This window comes from Megalobrama amblycephala, linkage group LG21 (assembly GCF_018812025.1).
Source record: "Megalobrama amblycephala isolate DHTTF-2021 linkage group LG21, ASM1881202v1, whole genome shotgun sequence".
NCBI lineage: Eukaryota > Metazoa > Chordata > Actinopteri > Cypriniformes > Xenocyprididae > Megalobrama > Megalobrama amblycephala.
Window position 1 is genome coordinate 6253921 of NC_063064.1, and position 19445 is coordinate 6273365.

Sequence of the window (19445 nt, forward strand, 5' to 3'; positions counted from 1 at the left end):
TCCTGTTGCATCAGCAGCCAATGAGCTGCGTCTCATCTTTCAAATACTTGGTCAACGTTTGCTGTAGCAGTGCAGTACACTTTCTGAAACCCCCCACCTTCCCCAGCTCCACCTGTATAGATCTGCCATAGGCCATTTCACATATGCTATGATGTACAGCAGCAGCACGTCGTGTGTGTATTGGCATTATCAAGTCCCGTACTGCAATAATCAGCAACAGCAGCAGCGTAGCAGATCTATTCTGCCAAGACCAAACATGTTAACATTGTTGTATCTATTACTATACTAAACACTGAGAGTTGACACAAAAATTATTTTCATAATAGCATCAAGGTTGCAGGACATTACTGCAGTAATGCATCTATGTGAAGTCTCTGTTGGTGAGAATCATAGGAGCAACCAGACTCCAGGTGTATAAAGTGAGACAGACCCAACTGGAGGAGATTTTCACCCACACTGCTGGCCACTTGCTCGTCATGGCACTGTAGTCTGCATCAGGGACTGGGATGACAATAAAATCACTGTTATCACTCAGAAATCATTTTACAATATACAGTTATTCACCGATCAGGCATAACATTATGACCACCTCCTTAATATTGTGTTGGTCCCCCTTTTTCTGCCAAAACAGCCCTGACCCCTCGAGGCATGGACTCGTCTAGACCCCTGTAGGTGTGCTGTGGTATCTGCACCAAGATGTTAGCAGCAGATCCTTTAAGTCCTGTAAGTTGTGAGGTGGAGCCTCCATGGATCGGACTTGTTTGTTCAGCACATCCCACAGATGCTCCGTTAGATTCAGATCTGGGGAATTTGGAGGCCAAGTCAACACCTCAAACTCGTTTTGTGCTCCTCAAACCATTCCTGAACCATTTTTGCTTTGTGGCAGGAGCATTATCCTGCTGAAAGAGGCCACAGCCACCAGGGAATACCGTTTCCATGAAAGGCTGTACATGGTCTGCAACAATGCTTAGGTAGGTGGTACGTGTCAAAGTAACATCCACATGGATGGCAGGACCCAAGGTTTTCCAGCAGAACATTGCCCAAAGCATCACACTGCCTCCGCCGGCTTGCATTCTTCCCATAGTGCATCCTGGTGCCATGTGTTCCCCAGGTAAGCGACGCACGCACACCCGGCCATCCACGTGATGTAAAAGAAAACGTGATTCATCAGACCAGGCCACCTTCATCCATTGCTCCGTGGTCCAGTTCTGATGCTCACTGTTGGCTCTTCCGGCAGTGGACAGGGGTCAGCATGGGCACCCTGACTGGTCTGCAGCTATGCAGCTCCATACGCAACAAACTGAGATGCACTGTGTATTCTGACACCTTTCTATCAGAACCAGCATTAACTTCTTGAGCAATTTGAGCTACAGTAGCTCATCTGTTGGATCGGACCACACGGGCCAGCCTTCGCTCCCCCACGTGCATCAATGAACCTTGGCCGCCCATGACCCTGTCGCCGGTTCACCACTGTTCCTTCCTTGGATCTCTTTTGATAGATACTGACCACTGCAGACCGGGAACACCCCACAAGAGCTGCAGTTTTGGAGATGCTCTGACCATCACAATTTGGTCCTTGTCAGACGCGCTCAAATCTTTACTCTTGCCCATTTTTCCTGCTTCTAACACATCAACTTTGAGGACAAAATGTTCACTTGCTGCCTAATATATCCACCCACTAACAGGTGCCGAGATGAAGAGATAATCAGTGTTATTCACTTCACCTGTCAGTGCTCATAATGTTATCCCTGATCAGTGCCTGCTATTATGTGTATGTTTCTACTTTTCTACTCCAACTGTTAAAGAATTCTTCAGAGTACTTTAGTGATGACTGGGAAATCTTGCTGCACTACCGCCACACACACCTGTACCAGCTGGTGAGGGTCATCATGATATAAAGGGATGCCAGGAGCAGCATGAAGTGAAAGAAAGCGTAGCTGTACTGAACCAGTGTCTCTTTCGTTGTCCTCCACATGTAGTGGTGTCGAAGGCTCTTCTGCCATCTCAGCACTTCCTGTGCAGCTATCATCCACGATGGTGGTGTCTTTGGCAGCTAAGGTTAGTTTATTAACTTGACTTGTATTGGAAGAGCGTATACTGCCAAGAAAAAAAATAAAACAATTTATTAGGCTAAGCATTACAATTCTAATATGGCCAATCTGGATGCTTATTTTATGATATTAGAGAGTATTAAAGGGATAGTTCACCCAAAAATAAAAACTCTTACCCTCAAGTTGTTCTAACCAAGCAAGATCTCACCCCCCAATAACTACAATAGTATTTTTTCCCTACTATGGTAGTCAATGGAGGGCGAGATCTGTTTGGTTACAAACGTTCTTCCAAATATCTTCCTTTGTGTTCAGCAGAACAAAGAAATTTATACAGGCTTGGAACAAATAGAGGGTGAGTAAATTATGATGAAATTTAAATTTTGGGGTGAACTATCCCTTTAAGGTATTCAAGAATGTTTATAAAAACTACCAGTCAAAGAATAAGCTTGGACAAACAGCTTTTCAAACAAGAACAAATGTAGGGCGGGGCTTAATTTTGTCTGTAGGGAATTGATTGGATGGTTGTGCTTTGCTATTGGTGGATCTCATGTGAGTGACAGCTTGCCCCGCCCTCATCATCAGAGAAGAGAAGAGAAGCTGCAAGAGGGAGGGGAAGTTATTCTGATTCAAGATTACAAAGATCATACATTTATAAAATAATTAAAAAAAAAAAAAAATTATGTGCATGGATGAATCTGCTATAGTCCATAAAAAATAAGAATAGTCAATTTTGATTTCATAGCGACTTCTCTGATGATGTGTTTACTGGCGAGAGGGCGGGGCAGGGATTGTCACTCACATGAGCTCCACCAATAGCAAACCACAAATTAATTCCTCACGGGCAGAATCAAGCCCCGCCCTACATTTGTTCTTGTTCCAGAAGCCGTTTCACTCAGACATACAGCACTTCTGTTCAGAGGAAATTGCTAATTACTTGAAAAAACAGTGCAAGGGTGGCAATATTTTTGTTCCATGACTATATAAATCCAACTTAAAAAACACTGTACCTTGAATACAAAATGCAGAGAACAAAAATGGCCAGTCCAACGATGCTTTGAGCGTCCCACCACTGCAAGTATGGGGCCGATGGGACGGTTTCCTCTATGTCGACGATGATGATGGCAGTCTGGTTCTCAATCTCCAGTGGGGCGACTGTGGAGGATGTGATCTGCTGGAAGATGCTGAGCAGATTCGGGTTGCATGTGCGGTCTGCAGGTGAGGGATGGACACAAATAAAAACTGACATAACTTTGAAATTAAGTTAAATCATCACTTTTTCAACAATCATACACGTTTTTCCAAGCTTATCTGCTTAGGTTATAAAGTCATGGTCCACAAATATTTTAACGATTCCTAAAAAATGAATTCGCTGTCTGACCGTCTGAGATTTCGGTATGGAAATGGAGGTTAGGATCATGATTTTTCGGTAGTATTACATCACATCATGAGTGTACAAATAGTAGCCAAAAGTGATTTTCGACGGGGACATTTGTTTTTAATGACCCAAATATGAGGTAAATATTTTATATTTTTTAAAATATTTTAAATATGAGGGACGAACAAAATACTAAACTTGGTTAAAGTATTTATCTGACAAAATTGTTTGGCAAAAAGGCAAACTACAGCTACAGGTTTTATTTTACTATGCAAAAAAACCCCAAAAATGCATAGAAATACATTGACTACAACATAATCAGTTATTAATATTTTGTTGGTTCTCTCTTGTTGCACAAATAAAGGGTAATAACTTGTAGTAAAGTGAATATATCAGTTTTCTTAGGCTGGACATCACTGTTGGCTAGTACTGTATATTAGCACTGTTTGTTGTTTGCTTTTGGCAATCTGATAGAACGTTTGGACCTGGAAACGGTGACACTTGACGTCAGTCGTAAGTGCATTAGACAACAGACACCATAAGTAAATGTCACAGATAAAAACGAGGGTAAACACCTCTCCATCTTGAATGAACATAGGCTATGTTTACATGAATCTGGATACTTTTGAAAATGTTTGAAGACATTCTCCCAAGTAGAGAAAACTGAAACACCGTTTTTGCTTTGTAGTGTGGACTGTGAACAGAGATATTTGAAAATGATGTGCCTGCTCAGAAAAGAACAGGCTACAATAAACAGACATGCATTCCTCTATTGAAAATGGACTCCTTTCCACTAATTCATTGACAAATGTGCCTAAATGAATGAACATTTAGGTGTATCCCCAGTACATTTTGTGTATCATTACTGTTTATCGTTTGTATATTGTATAGTGTTATGCATGCCTGATGATAGATCTACTAGATAATGTAGCCCATCTAGGTGGTGTCTCATATCAAAATACTCGTCGTTTAATGACTCACCATCACCATCTCATAGAATGTATTGTATGTTTGTTATATTTATCAGAGTATGATGGACACAAACTCCCAGCTTACTCCCCTCATGCAAATGAGTTCACTTTCTAAGGAACTTTCTCGATTGACAATTGCATCTTTTTCATTGGTCAAGCCAAAACTCAAAGGTGTGACCTCTTAAAAGCCAACACAAAGTTCCCTCCTAATTCTTGCTTGCTGCGTCTACTAATTGCTGTTCGTGTGAGACCTAACCCGGCCCCCAAGCCGGTGCAGCCGCACAGACATGCGCAACTTCCTCGACCACAGAGTCAAATTAACAATACAAATTCGTTGTCATTTCTTCATTCAATGCAGAAGATATCGATTACAACTTCAGCACCATCTGACCGAACCATCAAGAATTTCTCGAGACTGCATATCCGCACGCTCCTCAACACCAAAGACATTTGCAAGTATCGTACATTTGAACACTTAGCAGCGATTTAGTATTAAGTTGTGAACCTCTTTGTTAACAAAGGTGCTTTATATTGAGAAACTGATGGTTCTTCCAGCTCGTTAAATGACTCTTTTCATAGCTCATTTCCCCTGTTAATTCACTTCCACTTTCTTATTTCCCATGTATGCGTGATTTGTGTGTATGTGTCTGTTAGAGTAGTTATGTGTTCGTGATTTAGTTAAAACTTTTGTACACATTCTTGCGAGCTGATTCTGATCTGCTGATGTCAATTTAACGATTATGATCACAGCTACATGCTAAGAAAGTGTTATTTTTCTGTGGCCATGGAAAATATCCTTTCTGAAGGGTTGATAGACGATCAATACTGAGTGTTGGCTGGCCAAACAGATTAATTGATTGTAATATTAATTCAGCTACATGAAGTTAATTCAATTAACTGATCCAAATATTTATAATTGAATTTTTCATATTTCCCTTTTGAGCTAAGTTGCTATAATGGTGATGCATGTTTAGTCATGTGATGCATATCTCTCATCATCTCTTATCAGTGAGCTTTTACTTTTATGCATGACCAGCAAGATGATTTAAGTGTTTTCAGACATTTCAGTGCTTTTTGAAACAAAAACACAATTTTCAAATGTATCTGGATTAATGTTATGTAGATGCAGCCTGATTCACACTGTCTAATTTAACAAAGAAAAAAGAAGGTTGCGAACTCTATGAGATTAAATATATAAAAACTCTTGTGAAGCTGCTAACCTGGTTCATTGGTCATGGCTGACCAGGTAAGATACATGGTGTACAAAGTCATAATGGATGACTGGAGAAGACCAGATCTGGGCTGGTAATCCTAGAATTACACAAACACACACAAAAATCATATTTCACCATAAATTATTATTATTTTTAAATGAACTTGAAATATAGATGTAATTACAAGTGAAAACTATTTATGGCATGAATACATTTATATGGCTGGTACAGACAAGCAAAAACATGGCTTTGTAAAAATGCATTTTAACAGTAACTACCTGAATTTTGGGCAGTACAGAAAGAGCTGAAGCTATGACGCATATCGACATATTGAAGCTGATGAAGAACTTGTTGAGCATGCATCCCTCAGGCTGAGCGTAGATGTTATAGCAGAGAACAGCAGCCGTGAAGGACAGGACTATAGTTCAGTCCTGTTACCGACAGCAAGGCTAGAAGCAAGGGTCATAACATTATTCAACATGCATACTATGGCAAAATATTCAGCCATGAAGAATACAAATCTATACCATTTCTATACATGTGTAACATATTTACCTACCTATATACCACCTATTTGTGTTTTCTTTTTCCATTTTATCAACCCAGGACTCATTCCACGAGTGGGCGAAGTCAATAAGCAAAACCAGTTGTATCAGAATAAAGCAAAACGCTCCGCAGGTTCCCACAATAAACCACACTAACAAAAGAGACAGATATTAACACACCCAAAATGAGCTGGGTATAAAGAATAAATAAACATAAGAGTTATGAAGGTCTCGAAAAACATGCAAAAGCAATGTTCAACCTTTGGCCATTCAACTAAATAAGAAAAAAATCAATACATAAGAAGATGTGATGCATTTCATTGTTTTTACCACAGGGATGCTGTTGGGAATGACATTAAAATGTAAGCAACATCAATGTTATTATGAAAGATGCCAATGCTCAATAATTAGTTACATTTATTAATAATAATAAACAGGGAAAAAAAACACCCACCAAATAATTGTATAATATAGTTTTAAGGGTTTGACTTATGACATGAGGGTGAGTAATTGATGACAGAATGTTAATTTTTGCCTGAACAAACCCTTTCAGCTGGGGCTTAGAAAAAGGTCAACTGCAAAACTACTGATGTAACACTTTATTTTAAGGTGATGTAGTTACATGTTACAACTGGGTGTAATGATATTCAAACCGAACCGAAAAACTGCAATATACCACCCACGGTACAAACCGCGATACTCACATGGCGTACCGAACCGCACCGCCCCCTGCTGTCCCGCCCAGCCCTGGCCCATTGGATCTACCGCGTTGTAGCCTAACCACCATTAACCACAAATAATCGAAATAAGCTCTGCATTTTGTTACTTTTGATTGGAAACCAAGTGTCATCTTTCAAATTCTGTCCATTTGATCCCGAAATTTAAACAAAAAAATGCTGTTTTGACACTCTTTAATGTGGCGTGACAGATCACTGTACAGGCGCCTCATTTCAAGCGACAGCTTTTAATTAGGGCCCGAGCACCGATGGTGTAAGTATCCTATTGGAATTGCTCAGTCAATTATTCTCCTCCGAAATGAATGGCATTTTTGAGGGCCTAAAGATGCTCGAAAACTCTTGAAACTTTGCACACGCTTCAGAAGTGGTGAAAATTTATGTCTGATATGGGTTTCAGAATTAGGTGTGGCAAAATGGCTTGATAGCGCCACCTACAAAATTTCAATTAAGCACCCTTCGCACAAGTATGAAATTCGGTAGACACATGTGACACATGTAACAGCCCAATACCTACAAAAAAAAGTCCCTAGGTGCAAAATCTGAAAACCCTACATGAAGTGAGATATTTTGAACTTTCTCTGCAAAAGTTTTGCAGATGTTGTAGTTCCTTGAGTTTTCGGAGAACGGCGTGTCCGTGGCAGCCTGAAAAAGACTGATATTTCGCCATGAAAGAGGAAGCTTTTGTAAGTCAGGCATACAATGTCCAACCTAGCCCAAACTTCACATGTTTGATAAGTGCCCTGGCCTGAAGACATCTACAAGCCAAAATGTAGTCATAGTCATATCACCACCAGCTGTTAGCAGAGAGTGTGGCATATGCAAATGACTGACATTGTCCTCCTATAAGTAAATACTTAAATGCATTTTGCCCAACCTGCTCTGTTTTCCTTAATTATAATTGAATTCATTTAAAGAGAAGGGACACAATTTGTTCAGTATACTACTGTTTAATAGAAAAAAAACTATTTTGTTTAGTTTTCTCCCCCTGCTGTACTGGACCGTACCGAACTGTGAAACCATCAGTTTTGTGTACCGTTACACCCCTACTTACTACATAAACTTACTATAGTAATAATAGTAAATTATGGACAATTACAAGTAACTAATCCTAAACCAAACCCTAACGATAACTCTATAGTAAGTATATGTAGTTAATTAATATTAGTTTTAACTTATTTGAGTAAGTGCAATGTAACTACATCACCTTGAAATAAAGTGTAACACAAACACTTTATCCTTATTATTAACATGTAGTCTCGTCACTTGCAAAGGCTGAGCATGTTTTTTTTTTTTATAATACTATGCTTTTTTACAGAGTCTAGGACAGAAACAAGTCACTTCTACTACAACCTATTGCAGTGATATCTGATATTATTTAAGTAAGGGATAAAGTGCATCCAGCCGATTGTTATCTCAGAATAAACCCCGACAGGGTAATCGGGTCCCCGACGCGATGGGGTCTTGCATCACCCTGAAGGCGTTTATTCTGCGAAGAACAACCGGCTGGATGTACATTATCTGCATTATTACACGGCTACTTGCCACATACGTAAATAATTAGACATGAAATATTGATCTGAATGTGTAACGAGGCGGGACTCAGGCAGGGATCCATTTGCAGGCTTTATTATAAAAGAGCGTGGTCGTACAGGCAGGGTCAAGCAGGGGCAAACAGGAACAGCAAGGGACAGGCAGAATCATGGTCAAGATACAGGCAGTAGTCAGGACAGGCAGATATCACTCACTCACGAGGTCAGGAAACTACACAGTCCAAAGGCAGGCAGCAGAGGGTTCGTACACGAAAGGCAAACAGGATCAGAAACAGGCAGGCAATAAATACAGGAAAACGCTCGGAATTGAACACAAGGGTGAATCAAGACTTTGCCAAGAGGTGGTGTGTGAGTGAGTCTTAAATAGTCCAGATCATGTGCTTCAGCTGTATGTGGCAATTAATGATTGGTATGGAGTGTGTGCATGTGACTGGCAAGGAGAGTACTATGGGAATTGGAGTCCGGAATGAACGGGAACGTGACAGAATGGAAATATTTCATTAGCTCTTTAAACGCAAAGCTTCCGCAGAGAGAGCAGCTGCTAGCAAGCGGCAAGTTCAAACTAGACAGACATTTAAGAGATATGATACAGTCATACCATAGTCATATTACACAGTATTTCGGCACATAAATAATTATGGGCATAAGACATATTGATCTGAGATAAAACTTATTTAAAATCGTACCTGTTTGTTATCTTATAATCCATTACAGTGAACAAAATAGTCACAAAATGGCAGAAGCTGAGTTTGAGAGTGAGTCTATGATACTGGATGACAACTGGTACACAAAATATTGATTTGACTGAGTTTTAATATTTTATTAGCTCACCGAATGCAATAACGTCCATGAGGAAAAACCGCAAGCTTATAGCACTGCAGACTTCAGTAACCCGGATGAGCCTGTGTTATCCATTTTTATTGGTTGTTATCAGGGAATAACAAACCTGCTGGATGGTGCAATTGACCAATCAGAATCAAGTATTACACAGAGCCGTGTAATAATGGCAGATATCAGCATTCCTGATATTTAGCTTTTCAATTAATTTTACAACCAATTCGATCTGATTTATAAAATGAGTGAAATTCTTACTTCGGGTAAAAGGCTTGTCTGGAATATAAAAGGCACCAACAGTGACGGCAATCATGACTGCAATCTTGAAAAACCAGAACCTGATGAAATATAGAGAAGTGGATAAATTATGTCTCAAAAGTTTCATAGCATGGCAAAATACTAGTATTAAAGCTGCAAACTGTGGCTTTACATGTATTGGAATTTCTAGTTCATAATCAAGAAATTGACAGTTGTAACTTGGGTCCACATTTCAATGGACTAACCCATTGTGGATTGCAGCTCTGGGATCTCGGCTGTTCTTCACATTGATCATGAGCAGAGAGAAGGTGAGAAAGAACAAACTCATGCCACAGCAAACCCGGTACACAGCCTTATAACCAACAAAACTCTCACATTGAACATTGGCCTTCAATTCCTGGTATACTGGAGCCTGCTCCTCCATTACAAAAACCAGGGATCTAAAAATGAAGACATGAAATGATGAAGTTAGTATATTATGCCATTTTACAAAGTCTTGATGTTGTTTATGGGCTCTACTAGAACAGGTTTTCATGCTTGAATGTTGATTATTTTCCTCATATTCTCCATTGTTGCAGCTCCTCTCTTCCCAATCTTTCAGTAACGCTCTGTTTATTTCCTGTCTCTATGAAGCCCCTCCTTCTGAAAAGCACAATGTGCTCTGATTGGTCGGCTGGAGCAGTGTGTTGTGATTGGTCAAGTGCTTCGAGAGTGTTTGGTAAATGTCCTGCCCCTTACCATAACCGCCAGTTTCAACACACTACTAACTCAACCAGGCCCCGCCCCTTTATCCTGCATATGAATTATTTAAATGAGGAATATTGTGAAGAAAACTCAAGAATACAATGGAGGCGTTTCAGGGAGTTTTTTTTCATGATCAAACAGCAACATTACACACTGAAGACAGATGAACATGAAAAAAAGCGGAATAGGACCTCTTTAAATCCTTAGAACTTCTTCAACTTTCATTGACAAATCAACTACAAACAATATTTGTTTGTTTGACCTCTTTTATCTCAGCATATAAGAGACAAAAATCTTCGTTGAGTGTCTGGTTTCTAAATTCACAAATCTTAAAACTCAATGTAACAATCCCTTGTCAGATTTTGCTGTACATTACTTGGGTTATTGGATTATTTCTAACCCTACTAATGCTTCATTCTTACTCTTTTAAGTTGTTGTTCAACACCAGGAGACAACATCACACAGGCAATGATGGTGCCAAGCAGAAGGATGAAGGCATACATGATTCGAGTTATGATGGAGTTCTTGATCTGTGGGCAGCATCGGCACCTTAGACATGCTGCACAGTCGCAAAGGCAAGAAACCTGCAAAAAAAGAAAAAAGCCATACTTTACATACAAAGGTAATGTTAACAATTACTATATGTTTAATTATGGTATATGTCAACAGTCCAAAGAGGCCATAAGAGTTTTAGAATTACAAAAGAACTTAAAGGGTTAGTTCACCCAAAAATGAAAATTCTGTCATTTATTACTCACCCTCATGCCGTTCCACACCCGTAAGACCTTCGTTCATCTTCGGAACACAAATTAAGATATTTTTGTTGAAATCCGATGTCTCAGTGAGGCCTTCATAGGGAGCAATGACATTTCCTCTCTCAAGATCCATTAATGTACTAAAAACATATTTAAATCAGTTCATGTGAGTACAGTGGTGCAATATTAATATTTTAAAGCGACAAGGATATTTTTGGTGTGCCTAAAAAACAAAATAACGACTTATATAGTGATGGCCGATTTCAAAACACTGCTTCAGGAAGCTTCGGAGCATTATGAATCATTGTATCGAATCATGATTCGGAGCGCCAAAGTCATGTGATTTCAGCAGTTTGGCGGTTTGACACGCGATCTGAATCATGATTCGACACACTGATTCATAATGCTCTGAAACTTCCTGAAGCAGTGTTTTGAAATCGGCCATCACTATATAAGTCGTTATTTTGGTTTTTTTTGGCGCACCAAAGATATTCTCGTCACTTTATAATATTAATATTGAACCACTGTACTCACATGATTTAAATATGTTTTTAGTACCTTTATGGATCTTGAGAGAGGAAATGTCATTGCTCCCTAAGCAGAGCCATCGGATTTCAACAAAAATATCTTAATTTGTTTTCTGAAGATGAACGAAGGTCTTACGGGTGTGGAACGGCATGAGCGTGAGTAATAAATGACAGAATTTTAATTTTTGGGTGAACTAACCCTTTAAAGCTGATGTGAGTAACTTTTTTGTGCTCCAATTTTACAAAAATGATATAATGAGTGAGTACATCATTAATCCATTTTCCAAACCATGTTTTTGTCTTATCCTGAATCACAACAGTACACTTATAATAAGTGTATTCTATTTTAGTCTATTTTAGACTGGTTCGGTTCGTAGCACAGTGACTCGTCATTGACATAAACAGAGAGTAGTAGTTTGTAGCTTGCGAAACAACTACAATGTTGTTTCGCAAGATGCATGCAGTTCCGTTTATTAACCGCTAGAGCGCCAAAAGTTACGGACTGCAGCTTTAAACAATTATTTAATCAGCTAATAACTCCACTACTAATAGGATGACTTAGTGTTTGCAATTTGCATTTGTTAACAACACTTGCACACATGATATGGAATTTATGGACGTTAATAGTAAGATGTTAATGTAATTATGACTTCAGCAGGAGGTCTAACGCTGTTTATGAATTAGACACTAAGATTTAAAACAGCTGATGTGAGATCTGATCTGAGCTCAGTCTGTTCTAAACAACTTAATTCTACTGTCACCTTGAGAAGTCATGTGCACAACGCAACATTACGCCTTAGTGTGTAAAAAATAATGTGTGGAATATGTGTTTTCTTCTCAAGAATTCACCTGTCTTTAGTAATATTCTATATTATTTACCTGTAATACAGTAGTAATAGCCTATATTAGCTAATAACAACAAATTACAAAATCACTTTACCTAAAAGGTATGGAATAGTGCCAAGCGAACGGAAACGTTCTTAGAACTTTGGCTAACGTTCTGGCAAAGATTCTCTGAAAGTTATCAACATTCTTCCAGTAACGTTAATAGAATGTTCGTTTAAAGTTGTTCTCAAAACGTTAGCACAAAATGTTATTTAGCTTATATATATTGTCCATGGAACTTTTTTCTTGTAATATTTTAGTTGGACGTTCGTTTAACGTTTTTAAATGTTGCTTTTTGTTTCAGAATGTTCTGTGAAGATTTAAAAGTAACATTCCCATAATGTTTGAAAGATGATACAATTGAATATTCCCTTAACTTTCGTATAACCATGAGAAAACGTTTTTAAAACAATTAATGAATTGGACATTTTGAATGTTCAGAGAAAAAAACGTTTTCATAGCGTAATGTGAATGTTATGCCTTGTACACGTAACTGTCGTGACGTAACAGAACTGACCCAGTGTCGCGCGCTGCTGACTGTCAGAGAAAACAATGTGACTAATCCAGTTAAGCACGAGCGTAAGTAACGGGATTTTCTTGACCTGTCCTGCTTTCATTACACATGAATAACATTTCATTGATTCATAAACATTTTCATTATGTTACCAATCGAAATAAATGTGAATATATACATAAAAAGCAAACCAACTTACCCAACTACTCAGGGTCCTCAGCACAGCACCCATAATAGAACAACAAAATCAAGAGACGCAGTGCCACTGATCTCCTGTTAAAGTAATGTGTGAGTCATTTTAGAATAACTAAACTAGTAAAAACAGAATTTAACAATCATGCTGGCAGAAATTCATGTAGACACCATGCGCCTGTGTTTGAGTCCTGTAATGACAGGTGGGAGATCCGTCACGTGATCAAACACCATTAATATTAATTAGGCTTTGTGACGTCTACCCAGCAGGTTTGTTGAAAGGGAAACGTTGTTATGAAATATTCGGTGTCTGAGATTTTCGGTGACACTGGGCGGAGCTTACATGAATATTCACGAAATTCCTGTTTTGTGTTAGCCACTGAAAATTTTAGTGGATTGTCCTTGGATCACAGAACTGTTTTCGGTAACGTGATTGTGTTTCCGCGTCGAATGAAGTTAAGATTCTTTTTTTTATTAGGCTAATAACTGTTTATGTATGCTCAATAGTTTGTAGGTTACGTTGTGTGGTGACGTGAGATAATAATTTAGTGATTACAGCCACTGCTGGTCTATCGTTAAGAAATGAGCCAACAGCCATCGAGTTTGTTTGTAACTCGTTTTGATTTTCTTTTAGTTCGTTTGATAAGATAACTGGTATAAATGTATCTGTGGTTGATAATAAAAGTTTCAGTTGTGATTATTGTGTCATTCCCTATTGCTTTCTTAGTTGATAGGCTGCATAACTTTAAACAGACATTATTATTTTTAAAACACAATGAGGGTTAGGTTTGTTTTGTTTATGTTTTTGACATGTATGAATTAATGCATGTAAACCTTCTTTATCTTTTTCTGCAAAGCACACGCTAATGCGCTATATGAATAGAAACATGATGAGACAGTGATATTAGCTTCCGTGCAGCACTTTCATAAGGTTTTAGTTTAATTCTACAAGCTTTCCACAACAATTAAAATGTTAAAATTGAATTACAAGTGGGTAAATTGATCAGCTACAAAACTAAAAGTTACTAATGTGGGTTTTATTTACAAATATTTATATGGAGAAGACATTTGACAAAAGTATGAAGAATACTATTGTTATGTGGATAATCAGACATATAGCCTACTCACTGCTGTGATTGTTCTGTCATTTCTTAATTGCTTGCTCAGTAGGTAATTAATTTTAAAGAGACTTTATTAAATCCTAAAGTGAAGTGTTATTTTTTTCATATTATTATTAGGAAACATTCTCAATCTTTTTTCCCACAAAATGATGCATTTCATTAGACCATGTAGTAATTTGCATATCTGTAATATCAAATATGAAAGTACATTTAATTATCAAAAACACTTGTATTTAAACACACATTGACACACTTTACACAGGGTCTTGTGATCTCAGACAAATGAAAGTTTGGTCTGCTCATGCAATCTCAGTGATACCAGCCTTTGGTACTGACACATTCAATCTAAAATATATAATAAAATGACATTACTACAAACCTGTATTATTAAAATTTTTAATACACTGTCATGTTCAAAACAAAGTGAAAAATAAAAGTGTCTGCTTTGTCTGGTGTACAGGGATATTTATTGGCAAAAGTCATATTTGGGAATGAATCAAGGATATTAGCTATAGATATTATATTAGTTATCACATGCATAATTCATCATGGCCTATTTGGGTAATCATTAAACTATATTTAAAGTACATTAACATGTTTTCATGCATGTGTGCAATTTTTGAAACATAGCCTATTACATTACATATTCAAGTCTACCCAGGTATTATTCCTAGTATTCAAGTCTACTAGGAAAGTTTACTGCTGCTTTCACCACAGGAGTTCACAATTTTTATTATGCAATCATACATTTCGGCAAACTTTTAAAACCATATGCTTTAAAGACTCAAGGTAATACAGAAACAACAAAAATAGGCTACTTAAAATGCTATTGGCTCGTTTAGCGAATCCTAACCGACACCTCTGGCGAATCATTGGCTGTGTTCACATAAACATAACACATGACACGACATAGCTTATATATATGAAAGATTGTGCATCAGTAACAGTTAGAATATAAGCTTGACTTCGTTTAACGCTGAAACATGTGCTAATTACCTTTAATGTAAGCCGAAGAGCATGCACTAACATTTTCAGTCGCTTTAACCCAAAACAGGAAACTCGTGAATATTCATGTATGCTCCGCCCAGTGTCACCGAAAATTTCAGACACCGAATATTTCAGAACAACGGACTCTGAAAAGCTAACCAATTAGATGATTACTACATAGGCATAGGATTAGCTCATGAATATTAATTATTCTCTGTGTCTGAATGCTGAATAACCAAAGGGTAAATTCACCCAAAAAATTAATTTCTGTCATTAATTACTCACCCTCATGTCGTTTCACACCTGTAAGACCTGCATTCATCTTCAGAACACAAATTAAGATATTTTTGATAAAATCCGATGGCTCAGTGAGGTCTTTTTCAATGCCCAGAAAGCTACAGACATATTTAAAACAGTTCATGTGACTACAGTGGTTCAACCTTAATATTATAAAGCAACAAGAATACTTTTTGTGCACCAAAAATAACAAAATAACGACTTTATTCAACAATATCTAGTGATGGTCGATTTCAAAACACTGCTTCATGAAGCTTCAAAGCTTTACGAATCTTTTGTTTTGAATCAGTGGTTCAGAGCGCCAAAATCTCGTGATTTCGATACGTGATCAAAACCACTGATTCGAAACAAAAGATTCGTAAAGCTTCGAAGCAGTGTTTTAAAATGCCACACTTTATTTTTTGAAAGACAAGGCAAGTTTTACTACTACAACAACAACAACAAAAAACAGCTTAATGCCCAAGAGGCAATGAACATGTTGTCGCTCTTTCTGTATACATTTTTGAATACTTGCTGAGAATGATAAAGAAGCACTTTTGACAACCCTGATTTTCCCTTCATATTTTTTTTTTTTTTTTTTGAAGCATGTAATATTTACATTTCATGTAACAGAACCTTCATAACTAATCAAAAGCGATTGGGTGAAAAAATAGAGTTGGGCAGAACAGAATTTCATTGCTGTTCTCATGTTGAGATGTCTGTGCGGCTTTACTGACATCTAGTGAAATTGTGCAGCTGACTCAAAATGAAATGGCTATGTTACAACCATTCTAAATAACAAGATGAAGCCTAGGCCAAAACATTTTGCTCTCCATCCTGATGTTTCTCAGATGGAGATGGATGTTGTTTTACTCCTCAATCAGCCCGGACAACTCACCACTGATGACTTTCAGATCATTAGTGTTTATTCTGGTGTTCTGATGATGTCCAAGCAGGTGGCAGTGTTTATCTTCATTGAGACATCTATGGAGACTTTCAGACCAGATAATGTTTCAACCGTTCAACCCTTATATAAAAAGTACTGTGACAGTATTATCAAAGATCTTATTGACACGAAGTGAAGGCCAATAGAAAGTTCCGATTGCAACACCAGCGCCCAGCAGCAGCCCTACACCTCCGCCATTTTGGGGAGAAAGAATTGCCAACTTGAGGGACAATAAGGCACAATCATGGTTCTTTATAGGAAAATAAGGAATAGAATAAGTGAAACTCAAAATATTTGTACTGTACCACACAGTGTATGTCATTTCAGTATCTGCAGTTAAGTATGTGTATAAAGATGTATAAAAGGGTCTCAGACATAAACACATTTGGGTAATTTCATGTCAAAATCAACCATATTTCAGAAACTTTCCCTGCTCAAATTTTTGATTTTCTTTCTTCTTCTTTTTTTCTGAAGAAAGACAAACATAAATTAAGAAGAAAGCCAAAATATTAAATGAAATGGATGTATATTTACCTGAGTAAACCAATATTTTGTAGAGGGGAATTACAAGATTTGGAGTCAGATTACAGGGGGGTAAAATGACTTTAGAACATCATTATTTTATTTTTACACAGAGATTGGTAGGCCTGTTAGTTAAATCTGTTGACGTTAGCAATCTTTGTTGCATTATATGCCAAAAGTTCAAAAATGGCAAAAAGCACTTGTGTTTTTCATCCAAAGTTTGCATTTCTGTAACTCATATTACAGATATCTTAATATCCTTTTAGATTCTAATTCTTAACCAATTTTTCTTCATTTTTAAGGCCCAATATGGTTAATTTCCAGAGATAGGGATCTCAGTGGGCCTCCATGAGTAAATTGGTACACATTTTTAATGGTCGCACATTTTTCTGAAGAACAAATAATGTTCAAACTAGAAATGTATCTCGTTTTTTTCTATCAACACATTTGAACATTCCTGTCTGAGTGCCCTAAATAGTATTTTTCCAAAGTTTGTGTGCCTGTAATTCTAAAAGTATTAAAGATATCTCAATATCTGTCTATATTCTCATTCTTAATAAACCTTTCTTTTGTAAGCTTCATTTTAAAGGCCCTATAATATGGTTCAATCTCATAGATATAATTTGGCTCCATGTTCAAATTGTTGAATTTTACCCATTTTCTATATATATAGCTACACCAACGGATATTAAACATCAACCTCTATTCAAAACCATAAACTTAAAATAACAACAATAATAATAATAATAATAATTTTCAGGAACATAGGCCTACATTGATGGCATAAACATTTGAAAGTATAATAACTGAACATCTTTTTTGAAGTGCATCAAGGAATTTATTCGGTAAATTGTATTCCATTCGTAGTTTATGCACGTTTTCGTATTTCATTTTAGAATGTATGCGCATCTTGGCATTTCCATTCAGCGTTTTTATTTTTTTATTTTTTTATACAATATCCCAAAATAAGCATAAAAATAGGTGGATGGAAACTTAGCTAGTGAGAATGCTAGCATGTCAAAATATGGCAGGTGTAGGCCTGTGAAAGGATTCTTGATATCTTAAATACTGTTGCCATGGCAATATATCAAACTTTAATATTCGTTTCAAGTGTTTCTGAGCATGCTTCAAATTGCATTAGACTCGACACATACATCAGAGATATCAGCCAGTAGACATGGGCAAAGCCTTAGAAACGAGCGGTGAGGACGGGCTCAGTAGCGCCACCTTTGGACAAGAGTGTGTGTGTGTGGGGGGGGGTTTAGTTTTACCTACAGTCACCAAACTACAATACTGACTATAATACAATGCTGAACTAATCGAGCCAGACAACTTTCTTATTTACAGTCATTAGCTCCGACCAACAGGAAGTTCAGACTCAAAACACATCTTTTTATCTATGCATTTGCTGATTGAGCACTGTGCTATGTCCGAACTGTATGCATTTTATTTTATATGTATTATCTTTTTATTCTTTTAATTCCTTTTCCTGTTTTTATTTCATTTTTAATGTATTTTATATCTTTTATGTTATTTCTGACTTTTAATGCATTTTAAATATTGCTGTCTGGTTGAAAGAATTAGGAAGAAAGCATTTGTGATTAGGTTAAAATTTGGTAAATTTGGATAAGGGGACAAACCATGGGGAAATTTGAGCTGTGGTGCATGGTTAAGATATCTCTGGATTACAGTCAGGACACTTTCCAAAGGGGGAAATTTCCAAAGGGGAAATTTGAACTGCGTTGCATAGATAAGATATCTCCAAAAGGGGGATTAGGGCTGTGTGGTGCAGTTTGAGGTGTCTTGGCAAAAGGGGAGATTGAAACTTTGTTTATCAGTTTGAAGTGCCTTAACAGGTAGCAGTCCTGTTGTGTGAGGAAGATCCATTTAGATCTGCTCTGATGGATAGATCCCTTCAGATCCACTCTAGCCTGGGTGCCAGCCCAAACCCCGCCCACAACATTTTTTGGACGGGAAGTTCGGTCTGGACTCGATCCATTGTGGAGTAATTATGCTCGGCTCCCAGAAGGCCGAGCCAATCAAATTGCCAGGGCGGGCTTTAATCGATGATGGACAGGCTATCTGCGGTTACGTAACCACCCACGTCATCAAAGAGCGCTTGGGTTGAATTGGTTTTCACCAACGATGACTGCAGCTGGAGAAGTAAGATGTTTAGATTCCGTTATCACGTCTGTAATAAAAGAAATCGACAGCGCATTAATTTAAAAAGACGAACAAAGAACCGCAATCAAGGCATTTGTCGATGGGAAAGATGTGTTTGCCGTCCTTCCAACGGGATTCGGCAAAAGTTTAAGTACAAGTTCAACATACGTCACTTACTGCGTTGCTCTGATTGGTTGTAGGTCTATCCAAATGAGTGCAGAGTTTTTTTTTTTACTGGTTCGGTTAAGACACGCCCCATAATTCAAGTGCAATGGAGC

The 19445-nt window shown here is 37.6% G+C and overlaps 1 protein-coding gene across 1 annotated transcript; it reads right to left on the minus strand.

The window, feature by feature from the left end:
- Positions 1-1659: 1659 nt before the first annotated feature.
- Positions 1660-13789, minus strand: si:ch73-267c23.10 (serine incorporator 1). Its single transcript, XM_048173462.1, is given in 11 exon segments — positions 1660-2097; positions 3059-3260; positions 5618-5708; positions 5890-6027; positions 6029-6060; positions 6171-6308; positions 9536-9615; positions 9781-9929; positions 9931-9975; positions 10702-10863; positions 13160-13789. Coding segments are annotated over 11 exon segments (1356 nt in total). The 5' UTR covers positions 13193-13789; the 3' UTR covers positions 1660-1811.
- Between the last annotated feature and the right edge of the window lie 5656 nt (positions 13790-19445).